General features: G+C 36.9%; 1 protein-coding gene across 2 annotated transcripts in view; it reads left to right on the top strand.

The window, feature by feature from the left end:
* Window positions 1-18,107, top strand: part of CNTLN (centlein) — a 155,907-nt gene extending 137,800 nt beyond the window's left edge. For both annotated transcript variants that reach the window (XM_072404404.1, XM_072404403.1), the window contains exon 27: window positions 17,551-18,107. In XM_072404404.1, the coding sequence (XP_072260505.1) occupies window positions 17,551-17,655 (105 nt within the window). In that variant the 3' untranslated portion in view covers window positions 17,656-18,107. The remainder of the gene's footprint in view (window positions 1-17,550) is intronic.
* Window positions 18,108-18,497: the final 390 nt, after the last annotated feature.

The raw sequence follows: 18,497 nt of genomic DNA, 5'->3' as shown, positions 1-18,497 counted from the left end.
AAAAGAACCTGAGGGATAAAAACTACTATTACCTCAAAGAGATATATAACTTTAGGCAAACCAGGAGAACATCAAATAAGTGATTGTCTAGGGGTAAACAAAAGGTGAAGGTGTATTTAAGGGCAGAGCATTCTGTGGTGGCTATGGAGGTGTTCGGTAGGGAGACCATAGGGGTGGAAAAGCAGAGGAACAGGTTGGCAATTACCTTGTATTCTTGATAGAAGGACTTTGTGAATTAGGATTTACTCAGATATAACATAAAATGGTTCTAAGTTCAAAATAACAATGAAGGGAGATAGGCAAAACGGATGTGTACCATTCACAATGAAAAACTCATGGAGATCATCATTAGTTTTAACTTCATTAGCAGAGGGGATCACATATAAAGCCATAATACAAATTAGAATGGTGTCTACAAGGCAACATCTGTTTGTAAAAGCATGATATGAAGGCCCCTGTACTGGGATTATATTTAATGTTTTGGTAGTGGTGTCCCTTGCCTTACTAGTTCACACACATGAGCACAAATGTTTACCATCAGCTAGGAGGGAGGAGGTTTAGGAGGGAGTCTACAACTGCAAAACACAAAGTGTAAGATCTAATTTAGATTCAGCATGGATGTCCACTGGATTATAATAAAATCTAATATATGGTTCTAAACCCTGGGGATTTTGGATTTGTTGGGCTGAATTAAAGTTCTGAAATATTTGAGGGAAATTGGGACTTTTAAAGCACACAGATTTTATACATTATTTTATCGATTTTTTTCCAGTAATTCATGTCACTATAATCCAAATTTCAATAGTTAAAAACAGCCTTAATACAAAAATGTTTAAAAAGCCAAATAAATTACAAAAGATATTTTCTGTATCACTCATTTATGTCATACGTATGTCAGTGTCCTTAACGCGTTTTGTGGATAAAACCACTTCTTCGGGAGAGATATAGATATTTTTACAAAAAATAGGATATTTAATCAAATATAATATTATTATTAAATGTTCATAGTTGAAAACAGAATTCCAAAATATTCACTTACATAGAGTGATTAATTTAAAATTTTGACATCAATGTGGGGATGTGGCACAATGTTTTTTTCCACTATGGGTTACTTCTACATCCATGTTTTTCCTAATTTCTGAAATAAAATTGTGGTTGTGGTTAATGTGGTTGTGGCAAAACAGAGGGTTTTCAAGGGTTCTCATTAAACCTAAACCTCATTCAAGTTCATCCAGATCATCTATGTCTCATGTAAGGGAGATCCCTGACTGGGCGAGTCCATTACTAGGCAGCGCTTAGGCTTTGCTTTGCCTTCTTGTTTCTATCCTGACATGCCTTGGGGCTCATGTAAGTCAGGAGGAAAAAATGTAGAAGCCCAGATCCTTTAGTCAGTTTAGTAATTGCGAGTTTTCTTTTCCGCACAGACAAGAAACAAACAAACAGGCTCAGGTGTATGGATTATTGCCTTCTATTATTGCTGGGATCCTTTACCAATTTGTATTCAGAAATTAGCTGTTAGTCTGTTAACTTGAAGACTTTGGTCTATAGCATAGTTCATTTGCCAGTTAAAGTTATGAAAATACTTTAATCACATGTAGTCCAATGATTTGTCTTTAAATGTTAAATGTTCTCATTATTTTGTTACTGAAGGGGTAATACTGCAGGCTGAATTAGCCACACAATCATAGACAAATTGGGAAACTGATAGTATTAGAGATAGAATGAGTGTATAACCTGAATAGATCAAGTAGTATTATAAATCTAGTTGACCAAACCCTATTAGTGTTTTTTGCTGGTCAAAAGTGTGTGTGTGTGTGTGTATATATATATATATATATATATATATATATATATATATATATATATATATATATATATATATATATATATATACACACATATGTATGTTTTGTGAATTATGCTTGTAAAAATTACATCTTTCATTTGAATACATATATGCACTTTTGACCAGAAAAAAAACAGTTTTCAGCCGTCTTCTTACTAAGTTTTACACCTAGACACATAGACAAATTGACTAAGATCACTAAACAGCACATGTGTCGAGCTACAAATGCTATATAGGCACTAGAGTTGTTTGTAAATTATATACATTTGGGAACATCTGTTTTAAAGTTTATGGTTCCACAGGACACATTATGCTAATACAGCAGAGAATCGCTTCCCTTATTAACAAAGGATTTCATTGATGCCGGTTTATCTAGGAATATATTATACTTCATAACATCTACTAACAGTAGATGCCACAGGAATGTAGATGCCACATTGCCACAGAAAATGTTTCTGCAAGCCTGCTGTCACTCCTAGCTAACGAGAAAATGAATGACATTAAAACCAGAGGGACATTTACTTGGAAATCTGTCCCGACTTTAAAATCACCACTCAAGATTTGTGATATTGACATATATAATAATACAAATCTTTTCTAAACTTATCTTTGACAGTGTGTTAATATTGGTACAGGTTGACAACCGAAAATCCGGCCATCGATAATCCGGATCCTTCTTTTTCCGGCATGAATTTCGGATTGCGTTGTCAATACGGGGACTGCAGTACACTGTTTGGCCACTAACGTTTTGCTGGCACTGTTCTGCAGAAACAGCTGTTGTGTGGTCTTGCTTGCTAAACTAATTACACGTTGAGACGTCCCCGCTGCCTGCTCCCTGGAACTGTGCCAGATGTCCGACGGTGCTGCGAGAGGAAGACTGGCCTGTGTGTGGAGGTAAGTATAAAAAAAAATCCTGAATTTTTAAAAATCCGGCACTCCTTAGGTTACTTATATTTGAATTGGATGCCACTTTCTTCTCTGGGCTGGTATAAATAAACTGTCAATGCAGTCATGTGTTTATTAACAAATAAACTGTAAAACTGGAACTTTTTCAAGTTAAAGATAGATTAGTGAACAATTAATACCCTTTCAATCTTGAATTTGTTTTCTGTCTTGTGTTGGGTAGATTTTCTGTCATTTTCTGTTGGGAATGAGCAAATCTGCCAAGGTTCACAAACTTTGTAGTAAACCTCACTGATGTCAATTCTGGCTAATAAGTAAGCTTTTTTCAATAGGAATGGAAAGTCAGACACATATGTGGAAGACATGTACCAATGCCCAAATAAAAAAACAAATACCATACCATATACGTTAAATTCTCAAAAATGCTCTAAAGCTGTATGTACATGGTATAGTATGGTATGAATCAGAACAATGTTCACAGTCAAAAGGAGTCTATTAAATCAGTGAATTTGACTTTGAGCTTTTTGACAGTGAGTTTTTCACTGAAACATTCTCTTATAGGGAGTCAATTACTGCCACTAAAATACATGGACATGGAGGATTCTCCACCAGGGAATGTTTCAGTGACTGAATGAATCAGTCAGATTCACTGCTTTATAAAAAGACCTCTAAAAGTCTTCTGGCAGCACTCATTTGGCTGGGAATTGAATTGTTTTTGTTTTCGTTGGAAGTTTAATTATTTGAATCTAATCCATTTAGATTTGACAATACTTTTTCTACTTTAACTAGCACAACTACCAGCAGATCTTAATACCACAGGAAAGTGTGTTTTTGAAAAAAAAAAAAAATAACCATATAATTAGTATAGTGCTTGCACTGTCCAGTTATACAACAAATTAATAGTAAAGTTTATGAGCTTCTTTTTATCACAGCAACCCATTATATCATCTTAAAAATCATTTTTTATTTAGGCCTGCTTGTTAATGTAGTATTCCTTGAAGGTGAAGGGAATGCCATATAAACCAAAAATAAAATCTAATATACTATCACTAGAAATGAAAGCCTTAAAATATAGGACAGCAGGCACAAATGACTGCTGCCTTTAAATCAACTACAATCCAAAAACAATGACTGTCAAAAGAGCTAGTAATCATGTTTTTTATGAGGCAGCTTTTCCCTCCTTTTCCTTGATCTTTCCTCTGTTTTTGACATTGTTGATCAACCCCTTCTAATCCAAATAATGGGCTCAATTAGTATCTGTGACACTGCTCTCCCTTGGTTTGCTTCCTACCTGTCTGACCATTCCTTTCAAGTTTTTTTGCATTCTTCTCATGGTAATTCCTCCTCTCCCACTCTCCTCCCTGTTGGTGTTCCCCAAGGGTCAGTCCTTGGACCGGTCCTCTTTTCTCTCTACACCTCCCCTCTCGGTAGTCCCATATCCTCCTTTGGTTTACAGTACCATCTATATGCTGATGACACTCAAATCTATCTTATCACCTCTGATTTTTCTCCCTCAGTCCTGGATAAGGTCTCATGCTGCCTTTCAGCCATCTCATCATGAATGTCTGACAGATTTCTGAAACTCAATCTGGATAAAACAGAACTCATCATCTTCCCCCCCCCCCCCTCAAATTCCAAATCCCCCCCTGACATAAATCTGACTGTTAACAACACTGTAATTCATCCCTCCCCCCAGGCACATTATCTCGGTGTCACCTTTGAAAATGCAGCCAGACTTACCCATCCTTCCCAACCACTCCTTTTTTGCTGCATCTCTTTGTAGTTCTCTTCATTGGCTTCCATTTCACCTGAGAATCAAATTCAAGCTCCTGTGCTTGTCAAATCTCTGTACAGTTCTTGTCCCACTTACCTTTATGATCTGATAGAAATATACTCCTATAACTGCTCTCTTTGCTCCTCCAATGATCTGCTACTGACTTCCTCCCTCATAACCTCACCACATGCACGGCTCCAAGACTATTCTAGAGCTGCCCTGACTCTGGAATGGTCTTCCTCATCCTATTCAGCTTGCTCCTACTTTCTGCTCATTTAAAAGAGCACTCGAAACCTGTGTTTTCAAACTTGCCTACCCATTTTCTGCCTTTTGAAACCGTCACTACTTCCCAGCACTACATATTTCCCCTCATATTGTGTGTTAATTCCCCCACCTACCCGATTGTAAGCTCTCCAGGGCAGGTCCTCTCCTCCTGTGTTACTGTCTGTCATTTGCAACCCTTATTTATTGTACAGCATTGCGTAATATGTTGGCGCTAATAATATTAATAACAATGTTTCCGGAACCAATATCTCCCTTTTTAGTTTTACCATCCCTCCCTATCTTCTCACTACAGCAGCTTACAATACACTGAAACTGTTGCTGAACTGTAAAGTAAGGAATATAGTAAAGATCCCCCAAAGCCCCCTCCCTGGCCTTCTATCATAGCTGGCCATGGTTCAAAGACCATGCTGTGTATTACTGGTTAAGTAATAAACTCACTGTGCAATGGGACAAAAATTTGGTGGGAATGCAAATTTTGAAGCCGTAAGATTGGCCTCAAACCCATGGTAGCCTCCAAGATCACAGTCTGTAATAAAGACTTGGCGCATTTTAACATGCCTTTGCTTCATTCAAAACTCAAAGTTTGGGTATTATATACACTTTAAATGTATTTTTAACTTGGAATTGCCCCTTGTTATCCTTGTACTGGGAAAGGTATAGGCAGAACTAAAAGCTAGTCAGATATGCTGCCAAATGTACTAAAAAGAAACATGCTGACTAATGGAAAGAGTAAAGTGCCAGAGAGCTCTTCTGCAGTCACTGTCCAGCCACAGACTGGGGTTGCAAGGGAAACTTACAGTTATTGCCTAAAATCACTCGCCATTTTTAGAAGCATTTTTCTCAGGATTTAACATGTCGTTGCTGTCATACTGCTGGTCACTCAGAAAGCAGTGTATCAGCATGGAAGGAAGGCTATCATTTTCAAGAAAAATGTTGAGCAATTGCCTCCTCCGTGATTCTCTGATGACAGGTTTGCTGTACCAGAAGCTGAAAACGTAGATATCTCACTGTAATATCTGACAGGACTGTAAACATTTTGACTTAATTGATGGAAATATAAATCCTTTGACAGGTAATACATTTCCTATTTATGGATGTGTGATAGTGATATAGTTCTCATTTTGTCAGGAGTTTATCATTGGGGTCCAGGATACAAACCAGAATATTCCAGATAGAACCATATATACACAGTTACATATTTTGTCCAGAGGAAGGCAAAAAAACCCTTATAAATATTATTCAGTTTACTCCAAAAGCAGCAAAAAATTCCTTCCTGTTCCTGTGAGGAATTCAGATTAACATTCTCAGGTGTCATTACTCCTCCAATCCTCTTTTTAGTTCAGTTGCCCTTCTCTGCACACTGTTCAGTTCCACAATATCTGGTATAACTGGTTATTGTGGAACTGCCATTGAAGCTGTACTCTCCTTTCCTTTGGTTTTCTCATATTTATACAGCAATTTACCCATGAATAGTTTCCATGAGGAGTGTTGATATTTTTGTTTAGAGCCATGCAAACCAATGACAAGGGCTGGATGTTATTGTACCACCTTAATTGCACACATCACTTTATTCTCCTCCATTAGCACCTGGTACACGATACTTAGGGCTGAATATGACATTACACACAAATTCTTTGGTGGGGAATCAATCACCTGTCAATAAAAGCACATGGAACTGGAAGATTCTCCACCAGAAAATGTGCATTGAATGTCATATACTACTTATATTTATTAGGCCATGCTCCTATTATATACTAATAGTGAAAAGCAGTGTTGCTTATTACATTAAACATTCAATTTGGCTAGTCCCGTCTAGGTACCATTATTGCTAAATGAATGTTTGGGCTATTTTTAAGTTTTTTTTTCTATATTTTGGTTAGCAAACACTAGTAAAAAATAATGTCCTAGGATACCTTTATTTGTCTTCTCATAATAAAACACTATTCGTTGACTTGAATCAAAACCTAAGTTGTTTTAACTGTAATTATTTACTAACAGACTTACAGTTGGTATAGAACTTTGAACCGCATCTGTTCATGCTACAAAGCCAATCTTTGGATAGACTAGCAAGACTGTAGTGGTTCAGTACATCTGTAATGAAGCTGTTCGGCACAAAGGCCTTGTACTGTCAGCTAACAACCACTGCAGTATTCATGTCCATATCTTTACTTGATTACTGATTTAACCTTGTCTACCCAGTGTTGACAAATGTCTGCAGTGCAGGGGGACAGCTGTGTGTTTTAGTCAAGCCAAGCGGCAAAAAAGGAAATTTCTGTCTGCTTCTCTGGAGTATGCAGAGAAAGAGTCATACCTCAGGCTAAAGTAGACTAATAGCTGTGTCTTGTTTTATTGGATTAAAAAAAGAAGCATGCTGAATTAAAGAAAGTTGTTTTAAAAGTTTTTTCATTTAAAATTTGTATCTAGTGTTACATTTAGTGTAGTAAATGTATAGTATAGAATAATAGTTTTTCATCAGATTTTGTGGCACTTTTTTTTCTTTTAATAATAAAAAAAAATCCAGATTCATCAATCCTGTACTCTAAGCTTAAATACATGATGAACTTCTGTAACTGGTATACACTAGTAGTCAATGTGCACCGAGCTGTTGCTGACATGAGGAATTGAAAGCTATCAGGGACACAGCTGGTGGCTCTCAAAGGGGGAGGCGTGTGGATTGGAAAAGGCTAATAGATTCAGCTGATGAAAGTCCCCCTAAGCCTATGGGGGTATTGGGGTTTATTCAAAGCTGGCACCTTGAATATTTACCAGTTATTTATTCACATAACTTTGTACACAGTGTGGAGCAGCAACTTCCTTTGTAGGCTTTTGGATTTGCTTACTATACATGAGCTTGGTTTTTTAAAAGCATTGTTTGCAATTGCAAATAATTGAAAAACATGAATGATGTTTCTGTTTTCTAGGTACAAAAAAATGATCACTAAAGACAGAAAAAATGATAACTAGCATTTAGAATGATTTTTCCATCCCATTGAAAAGTTGATGTCTGCAGGCAATCAATTTTCATACATTTTGCCTGTATAAACAGTAAGAATACAGGGCAGTGACAGCCTAAAATATATATACTATAATTTAAAGATAATGATCAGAAGTAACAATGATCACACCAAAATTGTTAGTGTTATTAAACCCTTGTTAACAAAAATAATGTGTTGCAGCATACCTCATATACTTATGCTGTACCGATCAAGGGACATCTATAACATGTCTTTTGAGTTAAATCTTTCAGCAAATATAATATCTCTGATATTCTACGTTGTTTTAAGAGTCTCCTTTGAGCCCTGGCATAGCTACTTTGGTATAGGTTCTCCTAGCCAGGATTGCAATATAAGAGAGGAGGAATTAGCTGAAGCTCAGACAAAGCAGGCACACATGCACAAGAAAAAGATTTTGTTGCAATGATATGACAATACAGCAACTGTGCCTTTTGTCAACAGGACTTTTGTTTGTATCAGAACTGCAAGCTATTAGCAATGGAAAGGCAGCTTGAGGTAGATTGATGCAGCTTAGAAGGTCAAATGCACCTGGTAATGAACTAGTAATGATTTGAGAAGTGACTCAAACTGATGTCTAATGTAAGTGGATTGCAGCTAAAAGCAAGCTTTTTTTTTCATCAACACAAGCCCACTCCTGTTCACTAAAGGCAGTTGGCTAATATTTCCAAATAAGCTAAATTTCTGCCAAAATGTTTTTGTACTAAATATCTTGACCGACTAGAGTGCATCTACAATATTGTTTTAGTGTGACAGTTTGTATATACATATACACACGTTCAAATGTATACATACACCTTAACATACTTCTGGGTATTCTAGTTCCTGTTCTTTGAAGTCACAGGACTTCTTTGCTTTTCCCCTAACAATGTGCATATTCAGAATCCTGCACATGATGATGTGGGAACGCTCCCTGAGTTTGACATGGGGGGACAGAGGGATCATGTTGCCCTGGGTTCATAGGAGATGGGTCAAATAATGTCCTTTAACTCAAAGAACAACCTGCATCACTGGAGCCATCAAGAGTACCCCAATAACTCATAAAACGTAGGATACTTTATTGTACAAAGAACAATTTAACACAGGAAGGTAACACAATATGCACATTGTTAACCCCTCACATCAAACTCTTGGTCAGCAAATGTGATGTAGTCAATAGGCCAATGGTAAATGGGGGTCAGCCAGAGTACTAACTCACTAAAATCTACATTTCCTTTATAAAGTATTAGTAGGTTTCTGTTATAAAATTTAGCTGCCAGTTTATCATTATAAACCTCACTACAGATTTGCAGCTCTGGACCTCAAGCAAACCTAAAGTTGCCCACACAGAGAAAAATCAAAGCGTGTATTGTTTCCAGTCTGGCTTCAGGTCAAATTGGACAAATTGCAGTTGTGCAGGTAAACATCAGAATCAAATAAAATCCATGGATGTGTAGTATAGTAAGTTTGGATTTCAAAGATCATACTTAATGTTGATCCTTTACATATGTTACTAATGATTAGAGCTATGCGCCTACCTGGAAAAGTACAAGACGTGTACTATTAGTGGGCCGTAATGACTACCACTACATGAACCCACACAGTAAAGTTGGTTTAAGATTTGATTAGCTGTTTACTTACATATTGCAGTAGCAGCAAGAGCCATGGCACAGATCTGTAGTTTTAACCTGAAGCTGCTGCCATGCAACGGGTTAAAGAAATACTAAAAAGAAGGGAAAGGCATAAAGAATCTTTGCAAATTGACTAATTTAATTATCTCCTGGCATACATGCTGTCTTGTACTGAAAACAAGGATCTATTCTTTCCTCCCCCTCAGGAGCAGACTTTTCTTTAAAGTCAGTAGTTGATAGGGACACCTGAAGAGTTCATGGGTTTCGGTGACCTTTTACTATGGACCCGCTTCCAGTCAATTCATGTTTTCCTCACAGTCAGACAGCTGTTTATTACTGTGTCTTCCCGCACTCTCTGCAATATTTTCTACTGAGACCTCGAGCAGCTTGTTAGTGGGAACTAAATATTGATTTGGCATCCTGTCGATGCAGAAAGAATGAAAAAATTTCCACCAGAGGCCCCTCAAACATTTTCCTATCGACATTTTCTGGGCAGAGTGGAAAGCTGCATAGAGGATGACAAGGCCAAGACTAGCTGAAATCCCGGAGGGTTCGCTTGAGACTGCTGCTGTGACCTGTGTGATACTTTTTCTTCCCTTTCAAGTATCTCTTTTTCAGCACACATCTAGTCAGCTGGGAGGATCCCCTCTTGCAAGTGATCAAGGGCAGTTTATTGGCAGGTGAGAGCCCTGCTTCTCAAGCCATAGATTTGCTTTTGTTTTGACATCATTTACAAGAATTCATGAAACTTTTCTTCTGTTTCATGTAAGTTTCTCTGTCTGTGAAATAATCCTACATAGTGTGAAGTCTATTGAAATATTTGATATGTATCCATGATACATGCTGCTGCTGAGAGGGGAACATTAAGCAGCAGATGTCATATGCCTACTGTAAATCATTAGTGCGCTCTGCAAGGCAACTGATGTATATACTATGTTATTGTTGTAGTTAATGTCTTCAGTTTGTTTAGTTTATATTATTCTATATTTCTATTTATTTAAAATTATATATACACAGACGCACACTCAAACCGGCATATATATATATATATATATATATATATATATATATATATATATATATTCAATTTTATATATATATATATGTAAAAGTATTAATCCATATGCTTTGTTCATTCACTTTAGACTCCCCAGTTGCAGTAATATAGTTCATAACAATTTTGTGTCAAGATGAACTATAGTCATCATATCATATACTCATATTAACATATCCATCAAATTTCATTTCATCAAAACTCACCAGGCTATAGGCAATTTATAGTTTTCGTTGGGCCTAAAGGAACGTGAAAGTATTCCATATTGTACTAATTAATTTGTTCATTCCTTTAAGTAAACTATTAAACAAATATTAGTTTCAGATACAAAATCTGAGCTTAATGTGTCAAAAACTGCCTGTTTGAACATCTCAAAGGCACAAATTGGATTCCCCACACAGTTTTAAAATGTTATTATCTTAAATTGCACCACATATAATTGTGCTAATTTTCCTCCTGGTGCTGACCATAGATTCTCTGTGGATAGGAGTCTTTCTCCGACATCTATATATCTGCTAATGATACGTATGCGAAAGTTGGTTGTTGCACCAGACCATCTAATGCTACGAGTGAGGTCTATGGAATATAATTGTCCAGTAGTATTGATTTAATTGCCTACGTTTATTTGTGGACTCCTAATTATTGACTGGAGGTAAATTTAATAGAGCAGTCTTTATGAACACTAGGAAACCACTACAGTTGCTGTTTAACATAATGAACTGCATCATATCCCTTTAGATCATTTCAAGCTCGTTTTATTCCTCTATGACAGAACAATGTTTTAAAGAATCCTTTTTTATTTTTTTTTTTTTTACAACTTATTCCTCGAGTTGAGGGTGAAATAAAACTAGGGGAGTGGGAAGTTCCCATTTACTAATCCGTAATTGCTCTTTACAATTTAACTGCAGGGAGTCTGCAACCTTCAGTGAACCATTAGTTCATTTATTGTTACCTTCCATTAAGATTTATTTAGGGGGGATCGCATAGTACTTGAAATGTGAACTCTTTAATTGAAGAGGTTTATTTCTCCTTTAATTAGAATTTTTTTTTATGTTTGTTTTATGTGGTAAGGGCTCACTATACACACATCCTGCCATTAATATTAAAAATGTGCATTCTAGAATGCGGCGGGATTGAAACACTAGCGAGCAGTTAATAGATAGTACAGCAGCGAGAGAAAAATCTTCTGCTGCACAGGTTAACCATTGCTCGTTCAAGTATTATGGGAGGATTCCCATGACAGGTTTCACTGCATGCATCACTTCAGAATCTGTAGCCTGTACACATATCCGAGTCAGCACTACAACAATTGTGTGGCTGCATTATTCTATACTTAACCTATTCTACATGTACAAACAAATACGTCAAATAAAAAAAAATGCTAATTACACATAGCCATTATTAACATAGTATCTTACAAAGTGTTGCAAAGAAACATGTTTAAGTTTTTATTATCAGTGATTGATAGTTGTATGAAATCACACTACCAAACTAGGCTTTTTATTGTTTTATATATGTTTATATAACTCCACAATACCAGTAAGCAAATAACATGTTAGATATCAGTATACACTACATTTAAACATTATTGCCTGGATTGGTAAAAAGTGTTGGATGGATTTGAACATTGTATTATTTAATAAATAGCACATTTGCCTAAATGAGTACAATTTGTACTTATTTGGACAAAAGAAAATACCGTATTTTTCGGACCATAAGACGCACTTTTTTTCCCCCTAAAGTGGGGGGAAAATCAGGGTGCGTCTTATGGTCCGAATGCATATTTTTTTACTTACCTGTATCCCCGCCGGTCCCCGCAGCCAGTGTCCTCTTCCTGTGTCCCAGCGTGTGGCACTTGTGCCCGCCCACGAAGGCGGCGCCGATTGGTTTGATGAATGCCGATCGGCGCCGCCTTCATGGGCGGGCACAAGTGCCGCACGCTGGGTCTCAGGGAAACACAGAGGAGGAACACAGACAGAGGCAGATAGCAGCCAATGTCTGTGTTCCTCCTCTGTAGGAGGCTGCTATCTGCCTCTGTCTGTGTTCCTCCTCTGTGTTTCCCTGTCTTCCAGCGTGCGGCACTTGTGCCCGCCCACGAAGGCGGCGCCGATTGATTTCATGAATGCCGATCGGCGCCGCCTTCATGGGCGGGCACAAGTGCCACACGCTGGATCTCAGGGAAACACAGAGGAGGAACACAGACAGAGGCAGATAGCAGCCAATGTCTGTGTTCCTCCTCTGTGTTCCAGCGTGCGGCACTTGTGCCCGCCCACGAAGGCGGCGCCGATTGATTTCATGAATGCCGATCGGCGCCACCTTCATGGGCGGGCACAAGTGCCACACGCTGGATCTCAGGGAAACACAGAGGAGGAACACAGACAGAGGCAGATAGCAGCCAATGTCTGTGTTCCTCCTCTGTAGGAGGCTGCTATCTGCCTCTGTCTGTGTTCCTCCTCTGTGTTTCCCTGTCTTCCAGCGTGCGGCACTTGTGCCCGCCCACGAAGGCGGCGCCGATTGATTTGATGAATGCCGATCGGCGCCGCCTTCATGGGCGGGCACAAGTGCCGCACGCTGGATCTCAGGGGAAATCAAATGAATTTTTTTTTTCTTGTTTTCCCGTGCGGAAAACCTGGTGCGTCTTATAGTCCGGAGCGTCTAATGGTCCGAAAAATACGGTACATTTTGTAAGAAGATGGAACTTTAATGAGCAGATTATTTATTTTATTAGTCACATATTTATTTTATGTTTTACATCCTAAAAATGCTTCCTAAAAATGTTTAACATTTTGCTTGAATTTAAGTACAACTAGGGGTTCCTCTATGACAGTCTAAAGTCCTGAATCCAGGTGTTATATGGCACGAGCAAACAAAAAATCTTTATTTTCAGCAATAGATGGAGTGCCTGGCAGTCCAGGAAGCAGTGGACAGGACAAGGTGTGGTTAGGTGCTGATTGACAAGCTACAGATTTTAAATATGCAGCGACAATAAGAATAGCCATGCCCCTTCATCATCATCTCACCCCTATGTAGTATAAGCAGACACTGCTTACAAAGTGTGGCAACATTGCCCTGATTTCTGAGCAGTGTATTGTTGTTGCTACCCCATCACAGAAGGCATTAGGTGGGCATTACTTTGAGGATAAGTGCAGATATACTCCTAAATAAGTCCCAAACAACAACAAAAATGTAATAGGATGTAACAGTTCTAAGAAAAACAGTTGTCACATATACTGTGTTAAGTACACCTGTAAAGGAGCCATGTTTGTTAAATATGAAATTTTATACCATTATTACACACACAAACTGCATTCTTTACCAGTAAATGAATGCATATATTGGAGCTTTTCTGCCCCCCCCCCCCAAAAAAAATATATATTTGCTAGTGCCAAATACAACACAGTACAGTTATTTATGAATGTTTACTGCTCTACTGCTGATGGGTAATACAGTGTGGTCACGTCTCCCCCCTTGTTCTGCTTGTTATTGGACAATAAAGGAGCAGCAGCATAAGGATGAGTTCTTTACTCAGCTCTAGTCTCCTAGTATTTTCCTAATATAACAGATGTATAACAGTATATATTTTGCATTATTAAAGGAAGATGATAATTTTAATGAATACATTACTGTTTTTTGGTGTGAGTTTATATTTGCCTATTTTTAACTCTTACGCTATCTAATTACAGCAAGCAAAATTCAAACTAGTTACTTCAATAGCAAAAGTTAGATACTGTTATGGCCTATTCTTGCTGTATATCACACTCAGTCCCCTTTGGTAGAGTTTAAAGATTTACGTGTAGCTGTTCATAGCATACCATACTGAATAGAAGTTTTACTGCTGATGTCAAACCTGAACAAAATAAATTGGGGCCAATTTTTACGGGTAACTACCCTTAAAAATAAGCACCTACGTTTTGGAAATTTTTACTGAATAAGACCTTGTAAGAAGAAAATATCTGGCTTATAGTATATTAGTAGAAATCATTCAAATCTTTCCATGCTGCTTCACAAAAGCAGGTCAGAAGGAGAAGTACTAACTCTCAAATTCTTACTGGGGTCGCAAACGAACAAATCCTTTGCTAAATGAGGCAGACTGATTTGCGCTAGATAGGTACCTGATTCTGTATGTGCCAAGCTTGATAAATCCGCCTCAATGTATATTCTCAGACGCTGATTTATTGTCTCAGCACTGTTTGTTCTGCTTCGGCTCAGGGAACAGCAATGTCAAGCAGATCAAACAACCCTACTGCTAAGTTGGGAGGTGCTCAAAGACTTCCACTACAATACATCATGAGAAAACAAATAAGGTGAAATCCGAGGTGATCACATGTTGGGAAAAACGGTTCTCTTACAACCTAGGTTTAACATCTAGTTTATGTTATCAATCAAGGGGGCAACTGCTGTATATTGTAGCAACTGATAGCAGATATTGTACTTTTTAACATCTTAATGTAGAAGTCATCAAGTTTTCATTTTGAATTGGTAACTGCCTTGACCAAAGTTAATGTACAAGTGATTCCTAGGTGAAATATAGCCTTGCAAGCAGAAATAGTCTGTAAACAACCCCATAAAACAGTAATTTAATTGTTTAATCCCTTTACTGTCCAGAGGCTTCACACATATACTTTTATTAATAATATTTATATTAGGAGGAGAGGACTTACAATCTAAGAGGTGGGGGAAGTAGCACATAAAAGGAGAATTTTAAGATATATATATTTAGGATCACATTGGAATTTAGGATGCCCTTTTCTAATACTACTATACTGTAATAGGGTTTTTATTTTGTAGGCATAAAGAAAATACATACCTGTAGTTATTGAACTGATCAGAAAGTAAAACTGACTAGATAGATTGGTAAGTTTACTAGTTTTATTTGCAAAAAAAAAGCACCCTGTGAAGCCTTCTAATAGTAGATGCAATTATGTTTTAATTAGGTGTGGAAGATTTTTTAATAATATTATTATTATTTTATATTCTACTTCATCTATCTAAAAAAAAATCTTGCTTTAAAGCCTATTTTAGGCTGGTAATGTTTAATGCTTTACTTGCATACTTTGTATGTATACTTTGCATACAGAACATAAACCTATATGTTCCTCCACTGTTGTCAGTAGTTTTTTCCCCCCAACATAAACATATATAATTTCAGTTTAAGTCCTCTACTCGAAGTACATTCACGTCAGAATTGATCCACTACCACCACCTTCTGGTAAACATATAAAATAGCATTTAAAAGTAACACCATGGTACACTTTTGTAACATTCTTGGAGAGACGAATGCTTTTTTTTATGTGGTATAAAATACATTGGCTCATTCAAAAACATTTATTCTATAAATATTGATTTTAGAAGTTAGTGGAATTTTCATAACATAGTGCAGTGGTGTTAAAAAAAAACACTACATATTTGGTAATTACCTATCTAAACTCTCTGGTTTCCTGATGAGAGGACAAAATATTCACGATCTTTGTGAATACTGGTGCATGTGTTTTTACTGCATTTTATTTTTATTACAGTAATTTTAATTATATTAGCACTAACATATCCACAGTGCTTTGCATTTGAGTACGGTGTACAGGTTTGGGAAGACACCTTGCCAGCACTGATCAGGAGCTGCTGTCTATTTGATTGGCCATGGTATCATGAATGAATTCCCATACATGCTGAAATTGTACACAAAGCTGATTATACACAGTGGGGATGATTCTGAACAAATAGATAGGAGTTTTCTGACGCAGCAGAGACATGGGCAATTTATTCTGATCTAAAAATGTCTGCTTGTTCTATTCTTTTCCATTTGTTGGTTACAGCTATTTAGAAAATTTAAGGGACTGTTGCCTGTTTAATTTTGCTTGCAGGATTTCCTTGTAGAGACACTGGTAGGTCTTTGGCTGCCATTAGGCTGCGGTAGGTGTGTTTCATGTACCTTTAAGGAAAAATGGGCCATCTTCTGCCTTCAGTTTTATCATTGATTTCTGTATATGTCCCTAAATAGGAGCTCTGTTCCACTGGAACTGGTTTGGCTTTGACAAAGCAATGTGGTTTGATCATATATTTGCCAATGTATGCAACAAAAACTTTAAAAATCAAATTGTTGAAACAGTTAAAAACATTATTTGTCTGGTTTGATGTAATAAAGGTTAATATTTATTTCATTCATTCATATAAAGCTAGTTTTAAATGGTTTGGAGTGGTTACCGTGTATTTATTCCTTAGGAAGCAGTATAGCACAGCCACAATATACCACAGCACAGCAACAGGCACAGTCTATGTAGGCAATCAGCAAATTTTTGGTTGCACCTACACTAAATTATAAAGCATAAATGTGTATAAAATTGCATTGGGTTTACACCCTTATTTTGGTAATCTAAATGTTGTACAGAGTATATATTCCTTTAAAGGGAAACCTATACTAATAAAAATATAGAGACTTCAATACCTTGGGCGTCTGACCTGGAGCAAGCATGCAGATTAGAAGACAGAACCCTAGCCTGCCTACTTGTTTTAGGTCAGCCACCCAACAACTGTTGGAAACCATTGCTTCATCATTGAAGACAGGCAAGCAGAATTTGCAAGGGGAAAGGGCAGCAATGACCGTTTCTGTATACACTTTCATATATTCTTTTAGAAAACTGGGTTAATCAGCTCTTCATAATGGAAAGATGCCTTTTGGTTTAATTTTGTCTAGATTGTCCCTCTAAATAAAAGCAGAAACATAAAAGATATGCCAAGACCTTTATTGACAGTATTTAATTTTAATTTTATGTGTTGATGACTACTCTAGACATGACTTTAACCTCCAGCTGAACGTTTGATTAAAGGTAAATGCACAGCCAGCATTGCAAATTACATCATTAGGAAGATTGTAGTAGAACTTCTCCAGCATGTTTCTAGGATACAGAATAATTTTATTTTTAGCAGCTAGGATTCATCAGTGAAGAAGAGATGAGAAGTGATCATTTTTGGAGTTGTTCTAACAAACAAGGATTTGATACTTTCATCAGTTATTGAATGATTCTAAACAGAAGTTCAAGACAAATTTAATCTCTATTTCTTCTGCATTCCAGGTTCCTTTTGCAGTGGGTTTAATGGACCTTATCAGAAGTAAGCTCAGTGAGAAAAAGAGACTTACGGAAGAATATGCTTTGCTGAAGGGGAGAGACTCCAGGTGAATGGCATCTGCCAATAGGAAGAATATGGGAAAAAAGGCAGATGATGGCCTTTGGTTGCATTTCAGTCTACACTTGTAAAGTCTTAAATTATTATTTTTTTTAAATAGTCATGTATATACATATTTATGTTTGTACATATTCTTTAACCTATTATGTTTTTGCCCATGATATATTAATAAACTTTTTTTGTATCTTTTTCTTTTTGTATTTAAAAAAAACAAAAAACTTAACGGTCAAATTTTTATCCTAAGTTTCCTCCAGCTAAAGCAGACCTTAAAGCACTCTAAAAATTTGCAAAGGATTAAAACCCCAGATTTGCACAGTTCTTCTGATTTTTCTGTTGTACTGAAATCACTCACTGCTTACTGTAGGCTTTTCACAGTGTGTTTTAGAATCTGCAGTAACTACCACTTAAAAACTTCATTAAATGTCAAATAAACATGGTGTCTATAACAAACACCCAAAACCTAACATCCTTTTCTGCTTATTGTGTATCATCAGGGTTACTGTGTTTTGTCGAATGGTGCTCCCTAGTGTATTCTGCAAACACAAAATCACATAATACCCAACTTGAAGTTTACATGAAAAGGTAGGGTCAGTAAGCAGAGGTATAAATGGAAGGCACATATAGAGGTCATGATTCAATAGAAAGGTTTTCAGCTGGCAGAATCAAAACCAATATTTGTAATCCTAATCTGATATTTCTGGTTAGTGTGCTTGTGTATGTATGTTTCATGGATTTTTTAAAACATCTTCAGATTTGCGTTAAAATGGGAGTTTAAACTTTCCAAACACATTTCCATATGCAAATATAATTACCTGGCTACGACTTTACTTTCCCT

Source organism: Pyxicephalus adspersus, chromosome 3 (genome assembly GCF_032062135.1).
Source record: "Pyxicephalus adspersus chromosome 3, UCB_Pads_2.0, whole genome shotgun sequence".
Classification (NCBI taxonomy): domain Eukaryota; kingdom Metazoa; phylum Chordata; class Amphibia; order Anura; family Pyxicephalidae; genus Pyxicephalus; species Pyxicephalus adspersus.
This window is presented reverse-complemented; position numbering and strand designations above follow the sequence as displayed.